Genomic DNA, 12,939 nt, shown 5'->3' on the forward strand with positions numbered 1-12,939 from the left:
CTAAGGGTTAAAATATGCTGATTATAACTTCTAATTCTAAATAATTTGAAATTATACAGATGGATAGAGATACTTACTCAATAAAGTACACTTCTCCTTTTTCAGTGTAAGCCATCTCCCAGTTATCTGGCAGAGGACCCAGCTCGTCATTCTCATCCAGTTTGGGAGGCGATTTTGGAGGTTCTGTCTCTTCTTTAGGGGCATCTGTGGAGGTCTCAGATGGGCATGTTGTGGGCATCTCTCCTGAGGCATCTGTACTCTTGTCTTCATGTTCACTGGACTCTAAAAAATGCAAGAAAATTTGAAAAAATTGACAGAAGAAAAATGTACTGAAAAATTGTTTAAACTAAATCTATAACCCTTTTAACAACTGCAGACCTACATCTCAGATTCAAACACCTTTATCATTCAAAAAGAACCAGACAATAGAAGTGGATAAACATGATGAATAGTGTAACTGAATTCAACTGAAAAATCACCACCGAGAGCTAACGCTTATAAAAAGAAAACTGTCAAATTACAAGAATCCAATATTTTGGGAGACGTCTCCAACTTTTAACAGCGCGGCTGGTGCAACTCTGAGTCCAAGACTACAGAGAAAACCGGTGAATGTGAGTGAGACAGAGAAAATATTTATGAGAGAGAGAGAGAGAGAGAGATGTAACTGAGATTTGAGTTTGAGAGTTTCTGAGAGAATTGAAAAGCAGGTCACTATAAGAGGAGCATGTTAGAAAGAGAAAAACAGAAGACTCTAAGACAAAGAAGAACAGTCAGAGATAGAGTTAGTTGGACTAAAACGGTGAAATAAGAGTGGAGTGATTAAAATGGAGTCTGTGGTGATAAAGCGAGAGAGAGAGAGAGAGAGAGAGAGAGAGAGAGAGAGAGAGAGAGAGAGAGAGAGAGAGAGAGAGCAGAAGAGAACTGAACGTGTCCTAGTTTGAGTTATGGAGGTTGGAGGTCCCAAAGGAGAGGCGCAAAAGACAGATCGAGGGGAAGAGAGAGGGAGAGACGAAAGAAAAAGACACCGAATCCCATAACATTCACCAGTACTGATGTTTTAATCAACTGAGAAATGAGAGGACAGCTTCACTCAATCACACTCACATAAACACACAAACACACACACACAACCTTGTGAGCGGTCTATCTAGACATCATTTCAAGGTATTAAGGAGTAGTCTTTTGTCACACTTGGTGAATGAATTACGAATATTTCCCAGCCATATAATAACCAAATATTTGTTTTATACACTGTAAATCCTAAAAAAGTATTCTTCAGAGATTTCATCAAGGTCTAAAATTGTGCTCAGATCTCACAAGATACCAAACATGCAATGAAAAGTCAGAGATTTCAATATAAACTCAAACGTTTCACATAAAATGTCAACACCAAATTATCTGAGCTATTCATCTTAATATTATACATCTATTACATACTCTTACTTGCTGTCAAAAATTGTCATATTGGTTTCGATATCCCAAAGATTTTAAGAATAACTTTGAAGACAAACTTTACTGAATCATTCAGAACTCCATTAAAGTCGACATTAAACACATTTCACAAACTATTTTATGTCCTTAATGTGATGCATTTCTGAGTGAAACAATATATTTAACAATAAATAAATTGGGTGGGAATTAAGTTAGGCTACTTGACTAGGACATGGAGGCCGAAGGGTTAGTTCACCCAAAAATGAACATTGTCATTATTTGCTTAACCTCATGTCTTCATGTTTTTCCAAACCAATAAGACTTTAGCTTATCTTCTAAACACAAATGAAAGTTAAATGGTAAAGCTCAACCATACATGCCTGAGGCGCGAGAACCAATGAGGGTTGTCCTCTAATGAGAACCGAGTACAGTTGAGCTTCCAATTACAACATATGATGTGCTCTACGTATGTGTGTTGATCAAAGTTTCTATGTGAATAAAAGCCTAAATGAAATCAGTTTGTCATAATAGACCTTATGTAGCCCCGCCCCCTTTCAGCTCTGTGCTCGTTGTGTTCTGTCTTCCGCGTAGTATTTCCACAGCATGAAGGTAAGATCTTACGGATTTATAAATGAACCGCCTGTTTTAAAATATTCCTGGTCTACTGACATTTGTTATGAAATCCACTTCAAACATTACAATACTTTACTATACTACTATAACTAAGATTACTAATATTAATATAACTACTATAGCTAAAAATACTATACTAATAGTACCACCGCAAAAACGGAAGTTCAAAGACAAAATTCTAAAGATGGATGCTTGCTTGTGCATAAGGTCTATAAAGCAGAAGACTTGGATTATATAGCTCAATTCATATGGATTACTTTTACGATGTCTTTATAACCTTTTTGAAGCGAAAGATTTTCCTCTTTCGAATAACATGGACGGATGAATCATGCACAATAAGGCCAGGAACTTGTATTAAGAAAGTAAATAGGTTCAATTTTGAATTCATGTTTTTAAGTGAGCTATTAAAGAGCTATTAAAGAGCTCAGAGAATTACAAATTCCTCTGGCGTTTTTTTATATTACTGGATATGAACAATACTCTAACTGTGTTAGATTCTAAATCACCATGTCATGTAGGTGTATTAGAGCCAGAACAAAACAAAAGTTTGTTTCAGTACATCCACACTCGATGCACGTTTCCGCCCCACAGAGCTGCTCCTATGGAGCGAAAAACAGGCAATGTGTGATAACATGCTGGCACGACAGTTGCTAGGCTATTGCCCTGACAACAGTGGATACTATGAGGTAATTTAGAGTGGAGGCGGTTGCTATGATACATGATGCACCTAGTGGCCCCACGGTAATCATCTCTACGCTAGTAACCCTGATCTGAGGTCACAGCAGTAACTGAATTTACTACACCGGTGAGCCCGTACATGACAAAATGGCATGAAAGATCTCTCTTCTTCTTAAATTGATTAAGAACTCCTCACCTGGGGTGATGGCCACTCCGTTGCCGTTGATGACGGGCCTCTCCTCCTCTTCCTCCTCAGGTGGCTCGATACCAGCCTTCTCCATGTTGCTGACGGACTTGTTGCGTCTACGTTTGCCCTGTGATCTGGGTGTGGCGCCTGGCAACAGTTGCTCAGCTACATTCAGCAGCAGTGGGCTGGGCTCTGCCGGGGGCTTCGGGGTGCCGTAAAAGTTATCTGAAATCAATCAGACATTTGGTGTATAATTGACCTTTTTTTATAATGCAAGCTCTGTCACCATGATATTATGTATCTATGTATCTGTGTATGTATGTATGTATGTATGTATGTACAGTATGTAAAGTATGTACAGTATGTATGTATGTATGTATGTATGTATGTATCTATCTATCTATCTATCTATCTATCTATCTATGTCTGTCTGTCTATCTATAAATACAAAGTTCAAAAGAACAGCATTATCAATAAATGTACTATACATAAAAACCTTAACGTATTTTAACGTTTAAATACACTTAATTAAATAATACAAAAGAAAATAACTGCGAAAGTGAACATAAAAGCAAACTTTGGAATCAAAGAAACAAATGGTTAAAGAAAAAGAAAAAATGAAAATTACCCCATGATTTACTCACCCTCAAGCCATCCTAGGTGTATATTACATTCTTCTTTCAGACAAACACAATCAGAGTTATATTGAAAAATATCCTGGCTCTTTCAAGCTTTATAAAGGGAGTGAATGGCCGTCCTGATTTTGAAGTCCAAAAAAGTGCATCCATCCATCATAAAAGTAATCGATACGGCTCCAGGGGGTTAATAAAGGCTTTTTGAAGCAAAGTGATGGATTTTTGCAAGAAAAACATCCATATTTAAACCTTAAATAGGTTTAAACCTTGAAGTAAAATAACTAGCTTCCGGCAGACGGCTTATGCAAGTCGACTTGCGTCAAAAGAGTAACCCCTGACCCGATGTATGATGTACTGTAGTATCAGGGCTTGAAATGAACTTTTTCACTCACCAGCCAATTTGCTAAATTTTTAGGTTACCGGCCATTCAAAACTTCAACCAGCCAAAACAAAATAATCAGAAATAAACCAGATTATCAATGTCACAAGCTAAGATTTAAATATAGCCAATTTATTATTAAATCTGATTCTGAATTATTGTATTGCTTTCAGCTTTATGATAGTCAATCACTGTTGACTTTACAATGTTTTACAATTCTCTGTGACTTCTCTTATAATTAAATTGCCTTGAGTTTACCTGCATGTTTACCTTTACCCTCAGGTAAACTCAAAAGACGCAAGGGCGCTTTTCGCCCAAAAGTCTTTGACATGCCGCATTTATGAGAACGGGTTGGAAAAAGTGGCCTCTTAATTGTCTCCTAGGGCTCCAGCGGAGCAAACCAGACAGGAAACACTGTGCCATGGACATCTCGATAGACGGAGAGTGGTGGAGAGGACATTCCCTTTAAGAGCAGGCAAGCTTGTTCCATGGCGGATTGCTATTATAACGGCGGATTTGCCAGACGCGCGCCAGGAGCGGTTCACAGCCGAGGAGACAGACGTTCTCGTCAGGGCCGTAAAAGACAGAAAAGTGACATTGTATGGGGATAGGAGAAACCCACCCAAATCAGCTTCGGTTAAACAGGCGTATAAAAATTTGGGTAAATATGTAAGCTAGATTTATGCCTATTTTTTCACATCTTCATGGACACAACAATGATTTCCCTAGTGTAATATTTTCCCTTGTAATAATGTATGGTTTTCTAAAAATGAGAACTGCTGCGTCTGTGTGAAGATGAGATAAGCAAAGTGCACATGCTACATTGATTATGGCCAAGCGCCCTTAAATAGCATATGAATAACATGCGCAACGCGCCACTGACTTTTGACCAGGTTTTTCCTGGTTAGTGGCGGAATTGTTTTCTAAACCTGCAAAATAGCATCAGGGAACGTTTGCGCCGGAACACGCCTCCTCTTTGCGCTGAACCGCCCCCGGGAGCGCAAATGCATTTCTTAGTTTACCGACGTGTAGTCTCGCATAGCCAGACCTTCAGACTGACGGCAGAAGGTCTGGACTCTATCGCAGCATTTCTTGGCCAAGGACCGCCCAAGAGGACGTTTGACTGACATGTAACACAACCAATCACAGTTTGTTTTGTACCGCGTCATATTTAGGGGCGTGACAATAAAATGTTGATGTCCCTACAATAACAGACCGGCGTGCATCTAATGAATTATTCATTCAAGAACCTTGTGCAAGTTTACTGCATCAATGGAGCCGCGAACTTCACATACTTTTGAAAATACAGCGTTTAGTTGATCGTGGTAAGCGCTCATGTCTCAGTTGTAAAAACAACGGCTTTCTTCTTCCACGAGGGGTTTTGGCGTCATGATATTTGTTTCCCGGCGGACCGAAAATAAACGCGACACTCGCGCCCCCCGGAAATCCGATAAAATTCAACCAATCAGATGACGACTTCGACATTCCTGAAGTGTTTCCAGTTAAGTGTACCATATGCATCAGACGTTTAGCCAACGTTCCGTGGGCGTGACGTCTGAGGCTGAGACTAACCGACGTGCGTCTTTGGAGGGAAAAGTCTACTGTGCGCGGGTGCAAAATAGGAATGATACATGCGTCGGGCGCAACTCAATTGCGCTGGGTGCAAGATAGGGCCCATTGTTTTGCTAATGTAATTTGAGGATCCTTTTAGCAAAAGGTCTCTGATAGTGATGCCATGCAAACAAATAGGACTGGGCAAAAAATTCAAGCTAATCTTCTCTTATATCGAAATCCTCTGACATCTCTCTTTAAAAATTCTCGTTTTAGACTTCTAATTCGTGACCGGTGTTTTGTTTTGCTCTATCCTCTGCACTTTCATCAATACATCATGCTTCAGGTCAGAGATCACTCTTTCGCCGTAAATCGATGCGTACGGCCGTCTGTCGGAAGCTAGTTATTTTAGATGATGAAGTTTTAAATATGGATGGATGCGCTTTTTGGGGCTTCAAAATCTCCAAAGAGAAATCTTGAAAGAGCCGGGATATTTTTTTAATAAAACTCAGATTGTGTTCGTCTGAAAGAAGAAAGTCATATACACCTGGGATGGCTTGAGGGTGAGTAAACCATGTGGTAAATCAAATTTTTGGGTGAACTAACCCTTTAAGCTGATGTTAAGGCTAAATACTGTGTAAGTGTTAATTGAATCGTTTTTAATAATTCATTTTAATTAATAATTATTTAATAGGAACATGCCCCTGCAGTCAATATCCTAATCTACACACATAGTAGTAATTATTAGCTTTATATAAAAATATGTCTATGATATGAACTCAGTGTGTCATGTGTTTGTAATAACTGTGTTTTTTGCATTGCTCGGTCAGTGAAAATCATGTCTCTGCAAATAAACCAAAAAAACACAAAAGTCCGACACCTGTACAATCACAGACAAACTGTTTCTCAAACGATCAGTGTGTGAGGGAGTGCTGTTCTATGTTTACAGACTCAGTAATAGTGCCATGGCTCCCCTGGGATGAACAGGCTCTAGAGGAGAGCAGGGCATCTGGTTGAGTGTGCCTTCAATTCTCCCTGGGTCACTACCTGACATGATGCTACAGCGCACAACAGCTGTAACTCATAAAAATGGATTTAAAAAAAAACAAAAAAACAGAATAAAGCATAAATGAATACAAATGTAAGTGTTTCTTTGTAGCTAAGTTTATCAAGACTGAAATACTTGATTCTGATTTATTTATTTAATTATTTTTGGACAACTAAACTTTAACCGTCCGACTTCTTACATGACTGTGCTTTCACATCTCTTGTGTCTTTTCACAACCTCTTTCTTTAATATTAATATTTTAAATGCAATATTTCATGTCCATTTTGTTTTACTCGTTATTATTGTGATAATGACCAGTTGACTGTAGTCTTAAATACATTTTTGATCTATAATATTATTATAATAAAGTAAAAAAAAGAAGAAATATAAATACATTTCTATGTTAATATTTATTTAATAAAAAATACAGTAAACAGTAATACTGTAAAATATTATTACAATTTTAAATATATTCTTGCTGAACAGAATAATTTTTTTAAAGAAATCGTTTGAACAATAGTATATATATATTTAATTGTTTAACCCTTGACACAGAACCAGACTTTGAAATTTTAACAGATTTTAATATAAAGAAACTATCATAAGTTTGAAAGTTTGAACCACCACAATTGTCATTGTGTGAAATGATTATAGCAATTTTTACACAAATTTGCCCCAATAATATTTTCTCAAAAGTTAGTTTACTTGGTTGCAAAGAAGATAATCAGAGCGTGCTTGAAATAAACTATGAGCCATGCAATGTGTGAATATCACACAATATATGTGCAAATTAATTTTTTTAAATGTCAAATTATGCAAAAAGTGTACAGATATTATTTATTTGTATACTTGAGTCAGTCAGGACATAAATTTTATATTTATTTTAACACTATTTAATATATTAGATTTCAAAACCCTTTGTAAACCCATCACATATTCCACTTACATACATGACGTTACATTATTAAAGCTGAGCTGAGTTACTGTGCCAGTCACAATCTTTAAAACATGCTGAAAATCTAAATCACCATATGAACACTAAGTAAGATTTAATGAGAAAGAAATACAGTATAAGCGAAGAGTTGATGTATTTCACATATAGAGATTCTCTTCTGTCCCTTTCAGTCACTAGTTCACAGTCAACTCAGAGGGAAAAGTGGCAATGGACTAAAGGAGAGAGAGGAAAATGGATATTTATTCAAGAGATGGAGTTGTTGGACTTTTGAAGTGAAGAAAGGCTAAGCTCACAAGACCCCAGTTAATCAGATTCCCTTTACGGTATTTTTATATCACACTGTGAATTAACTAGAGTTTCTGCCAATTAGATACTTTCCCATGGTCTGTCCTCTTTTATTCACAGAGGGTCTCGAAAAACAGAATATCACAAAACAAATTGTTAATAAAGGAGCATTGCCATCCCATAAGCTTACAAACATAAAATAGTCACTTCCAGGGAAAATGTCATATAATATAATTGGAAATAGAAGTTGTAGCCACTGGAGATGCCACTGTGGCTCATTATTAATTGTAATAAATTACTTGCAGTTTAGAGCGCACAAACAAAATGCTCTGATGAACTGCTAGCAATCAGCAGCAGATCCCTTTGTCTTGGAGCGAGAGCGCGTCAAACACTTCTAGGAGGTAACAGTATAGCCAATCATTTTGATGACAGACTTTGACCAGAGCGAGATGTTTTCTTTTGTTATCTGAGATAATTATTCAGTCATATACCTTGGTTGAGGCAGAGTCACATACATTTTCTCTGAAAGTGTGTTTCCATTGCGAGTTTTTAAAGGGATAGTTCACTTTGAAATACATTTTTGGTATGTTTTAGCTTACCTCAAGGGCATCCAAGATGTAGGTGTCTTTTTTTCCGCAGTAGTTTCAATTTTGATATTTTTAGGTCAAACCGTTCTTGTCTGTCAGTCATATAATGCAGGTCTATGGTCATTATCTCAAAACACAAGCACAGAGTCCAAATTAAAACAATTCCCCGTCGTCCAAATTAAACAATTCCCCATCGTAAGTACACATTGATGGCCTAAGACACGAAACGAGCGGTTTGTGTGAGAAAACGAACAGTATTTATATCGTTTTTACCTCTTATACGCAGCCATGTCCGAGTGATCTGATCTGACGTGTGCGCAGACTGGTGCATAGATATATACACTAGATGTCGCCTTGTCTACGGCAGTTCATTGGAACGAATGTCTTTAAGGCGACATCTAGTGTATATATCTATGCACCAGTCTGCGTACACGTCAGATCAGATCACTCGGACATGGCTGCGTATAAGAGGTAAAAACGATATAAATACTGTTCGTTTTCTCACACAAACCGCTCGTTTCGTGTCTTAGGCCATCAATGTGTACTTACGATGGGGAATTGTTTAATTTGGACGACGGGGAATTGTTTTAATTTGGACTCTGTGCTTGTGTTTTGAGATAATGACCATAGACCTGCATTATATGACTGACAGACAAGAACGGTTTGACCTAAAAATATCAAAATTGAAACTACTGCGGAAAAAAAGACACCTACATCTTGGATGCCCTTGAGGTAAGCTAAAACATACCAAAAATTAATTTCAAAGTGAACTATCCCTTTAATCTAACATGTGTTAGTCTAACAAATGTTTGTTTCAATCTATCATTTTTATGCAGCATCCCAAAACTTGGAGACATGGATAGAAACCCAGGTACTGATATTTTGATCCCAGATATGGTACAGTTTCCTCCTTTAATGAAAATCTATGGACTTTTTTAGCTGACTGTATTGCTCACCACTTAGAGAAGTAATAGCACACTTCACCTCAAGAATCTCCATGATTCGAGGTATCACTCATGTCCGTAGCACATTGAGTTATGCACCAAAGTTTAATACTTGGCTAGCAGTTGGTTAGTTAGGTTAGGGCTTGCTCAAATCCCTAATCCCAGCAATGAGATATTGGGACAAAAACTATAACTTGATATATGATTGTGCAACTCGGCCAACTTACCTTCATAAGTTCCACTTTCCAGCAAAGCTCCACTTTTCTCCAATTTCACAAACCGCTCAACGGTCACAAAGTTGTAGTCTACTCCGGGAACCTCTCCTTCTCTAGGCTGCCTGGTTGTACCTACAGAGAAAAGAGAGAGGCGGGAGTTAGTTCAGGTCAGCGAGCCCCCTAAGGGTTTGAGCCACGGGCTTAATCAGCAGCTAGAAAGCTCATCCAACAACAAAAAAGAAGGTTTTAATAGCAAAGCTCAACGTGAGCCAAACAGAACAGGTGCCCGGGTAACTGGTTCACTTAATTTTTACAGAGTGCCACATATGCTGTCTGACAGTCTGTCAGAGAAACAAAAAGAGAACAGGGAAGAAAGAAAAACAAAACATGAGGCTTTTGAGGTTCTAAGGTGAAAATAATGATGCAACCTTGTCCATAGAAAAGGAAACAAAAGGAAATGTACAAGCCTTGAAAAATTTTGCTTTTCTAAAATTTTAAGAATTCATCATTATACATCACACTTCATTTTTTTGTTAACAAAAGACATGTATAATGTTACAAAAGATTTTTATTTCAAATGAATGCTGTTCAATGAACTCTTTTATTCATCAAACATTCTGAAAAAAAAAACGTATCACAGTTTCCGCAAGGAAAATGGCTGCTTAAAAAATTCAGGGTTGCCCTGATAAATTACATTTTAAAATGTATTAAAATAGAAACCATTAATTTAAATTGTAATAGTATTTGACAATATTACAGTTTTTATTTTATTTTATTTTTTTTACTGTATTTTTGATGCAGCCTTGGTGAGTATAATAAACTTCTTAAAAAACTAAACTTTTTACTGGTAGTCTATGATTAGACTTTCAAAATATGGAGTCAAGTCTTATAACAAAATATGCTCTAGTGACATTTATCATGCAGCACCACCAAAACACTGTTTGGCAGCCATTTAATCCTTGTTTTTGGAGAATTATAGAAGTCTAGAATTCCTTGTGAGACTACAATGCTGCAAACAGCTTAATCTAGCCCAGGATTTCAGAGTCTAGCTGCACCCTACCCCAATACACCTGCCTAGAAGTTTATAGCACTCCAAAAGACCTTGATCACCTGGTTAAGATGTATTTAATTTGGATTGGAACTAAACTTCCTAGAATATTGAACCTCCAGGACAATAATTGGCAGAGCCGACGCCAGGACATACGAACTGGGGGGCATTCATAATTCTTGAGGGGACCATTGTTTCCTGCGGAAACTAAGATCAAATGCAAATCAGATCTGAGGGGGCAATGTCCCCTTTTGCCCCCTCGTGGCGTCGGCCCTGATAACTAGCCACACCTAAACTAGCCTCAGATATGCAATTTCTTAGCTAGCCTTCAAGCTAGTTGGTCTGATTTGCTACCATAGCTTTAGAGAGGTTTATGTGCTTGTTAGCTATACTCAGGCTAGGATACCAGCTGGCCGACCAGCTGAACTACCCCAGCTAAAAAAAAAAAGAAATTAACACAAACCACTCACTGAGTTTACAATGAGAACAGTTTAAAGTGTATGTACATGTAGCAAGGGGTTAAAATGCTAAACTGAAGTGTTAATGTATTCCTGCGTCCTGGATAGCAGAGCAGTAATTAGCCAGCGAGGAGCTCCAGAGTTTGTGCTAATTGCTGCTAGCTGAGAAAGCACTGGGGTATTTCTAAACACCGCATGTTAAGGCAGATCACTGTGGGAATTCCAACAGTAAACACCTGACTCCAGGGTCAATGAAATGACGTTCATTTCTTTTCCTGGATCTATTCATTTATTCAAAAACACAATGAAAATGCAGTTTAAACATATAATTATCTGAATATTTCTCTTCTGTGATAAGAATGTTTTAGTTTCTGAATTAAAATATATTTTTTTTATATTATGTTAGGGGCATAAAGTAAGAAAAAAAAAAAAAAATTTTTGGTCAGGGTTGCATGTGCAATATCATGTTATCATATTGAATAAAATAAGCTCATTAAAATAATGAAGTATTTGATAGGAAAACCGCATGTAAAATTTGGCATATGCTTTATTAAAAGTTCAACAAGTATCTGAAATATCAAATAAATTAACCTTTTTATGACAAGGTAATGTTCAGGCTGTAAAATGTCACATGGTGTGGTTCATGGAGTAAGAAAGTAAGAAAAAATGTCATTGCATTTTGTTATGGTAACCCCATATCATTTAATTAATTACATTAAAACTTTTGGAAAATTATACAAACGTTTTTCAAAACCATATGAAACCAATAAGAAAACTAAGAGTATAATTCTAAGAACAGGCACTTGTCTTAAACTACAATTTTAAAAGATATTTTTGAACACATTGACCCTCCAAAACCTTATTAACTCAAATGACCTTCTCACCCCTTCTTATAAACTGAAGGACCACACAAACAATATTAGAAGCAAACAACAGACAATTCCTTTCCCCTGTACTGGTCCAAATACTGGCTGATGTGAAACGGTCATCCATTACCTGACCTATTAACTGCCGGTTCACGGCAATCAAAATCCAACTAAGCCAGTTTAAAAACCACATCTGACAGCAGAGATTCGCACTCCCCTGAGACGGTGGCATCAAAGGGTTGTGGAAAATACCAACCAGAGCCCTATGCAGTCATCAAGTTGTGACCAGTGTATGAAACTCACATCATCTCTCATCATCTATCAGTCAATAGCTACACAATGACAAACTCCAGAGCCTGCATGTCTTTCCACCCCGAAAGCCTATCATTCAGAGTTATGATGGGCATGCTAATGACAGTTCACAGGAAATAGGGGCAAATGGAACGTCTCCAGTCTTGCGACCTGTGTCTACGCCTCAGAAGACTGCGCAAGACGTCATGCCTCATCACGACAACTAAAATATCTCACAATACCGCCGACTACCCAAGCGTGTAATAACATAATGAAAAGAAAATGAATCCACTACGACCATTAAATCGCTTGCCAACATCTTTTTAAAGCTCAATTTGTTGATAAATCATATTTTAAATGAGAATTGCAAATTGCTGGAAGATGGATCGATCAGTGATTTATTCTCGAGAGAGAGGCAGCTACTTTGGCAGAAAGGCTTTGTTGACAAGATGCGCATCAATCTGTTTTTCTCGAGCCGACACAAACTGTAGCTAGATGCTAACCGAAAACACAACACTTCTCACTGTCTTTCCAGAGAATGGCAGACATCGTTGGTGACTGGCTGTGACTATCATGTCGCAAAGATCATGTCGCATTTTGAATGGAGAAGAGAGTAATTTACAACATCTAGCATTGGAGAATAACGTGGATATGCTAAGTAGCCAAACACTGTGGTCTCATTCACGGGACCATGCGTATGTACAAATGTGTGTGATATCTGTGTACAAAGGTTTTCACGAACAAATCA

At 37.6% G+C, this 12,939-nt stretch overlaps 1 protein-coding gene across 9 annotated transcripts in view; it reads right to left on the minus strand.

The window, feature by feature from the left end:
* Window positions 1-12,939, minus strand: part of magi2a (membrane associated guanylate kinase, WW and PDZ domain containing 2a) — a 246,271-nt gene that overhangs the window by 98,882 nt on the left and 134,450 nt on the right. For all 9 annotated transcript variants that reach the window (XM_082168179.1, XM_082168181.1, XM_082168178.1 and 6 more), the window contains exons 3-5: window positions 9,541-9,660; window positions 2,939-3,154; window positions 78-282 (exon numbers count right to left, since the gene is read on the minus strand). In XM_082168179.1, the coding sequence (XP_082024305.1) occupies window positions 78-282; window positions 2,939-3,154; window positions 9,541-9,660 (541 nt within the window). The remainder of the gene's footprint in view (window positions 1-77; window positions 283-2,938; window positions 3,155-9,540; window positions 9,661-12,939) is intronic.

Source organism: Leuciscus leuciscus (genome assembly GCF_965113295.1).
Source record: "Leuciscus leuciscus genome assembly, chromosome: 4".
In the NCBI taxonomy this organism is placed as follows: domain Eukaryota; kingdom Metazoa; phylum Chordata; class Actinopteri; order Cypriniformes; family Leuciscidae; genus Leuciscus; species Leuciscus leuciscus.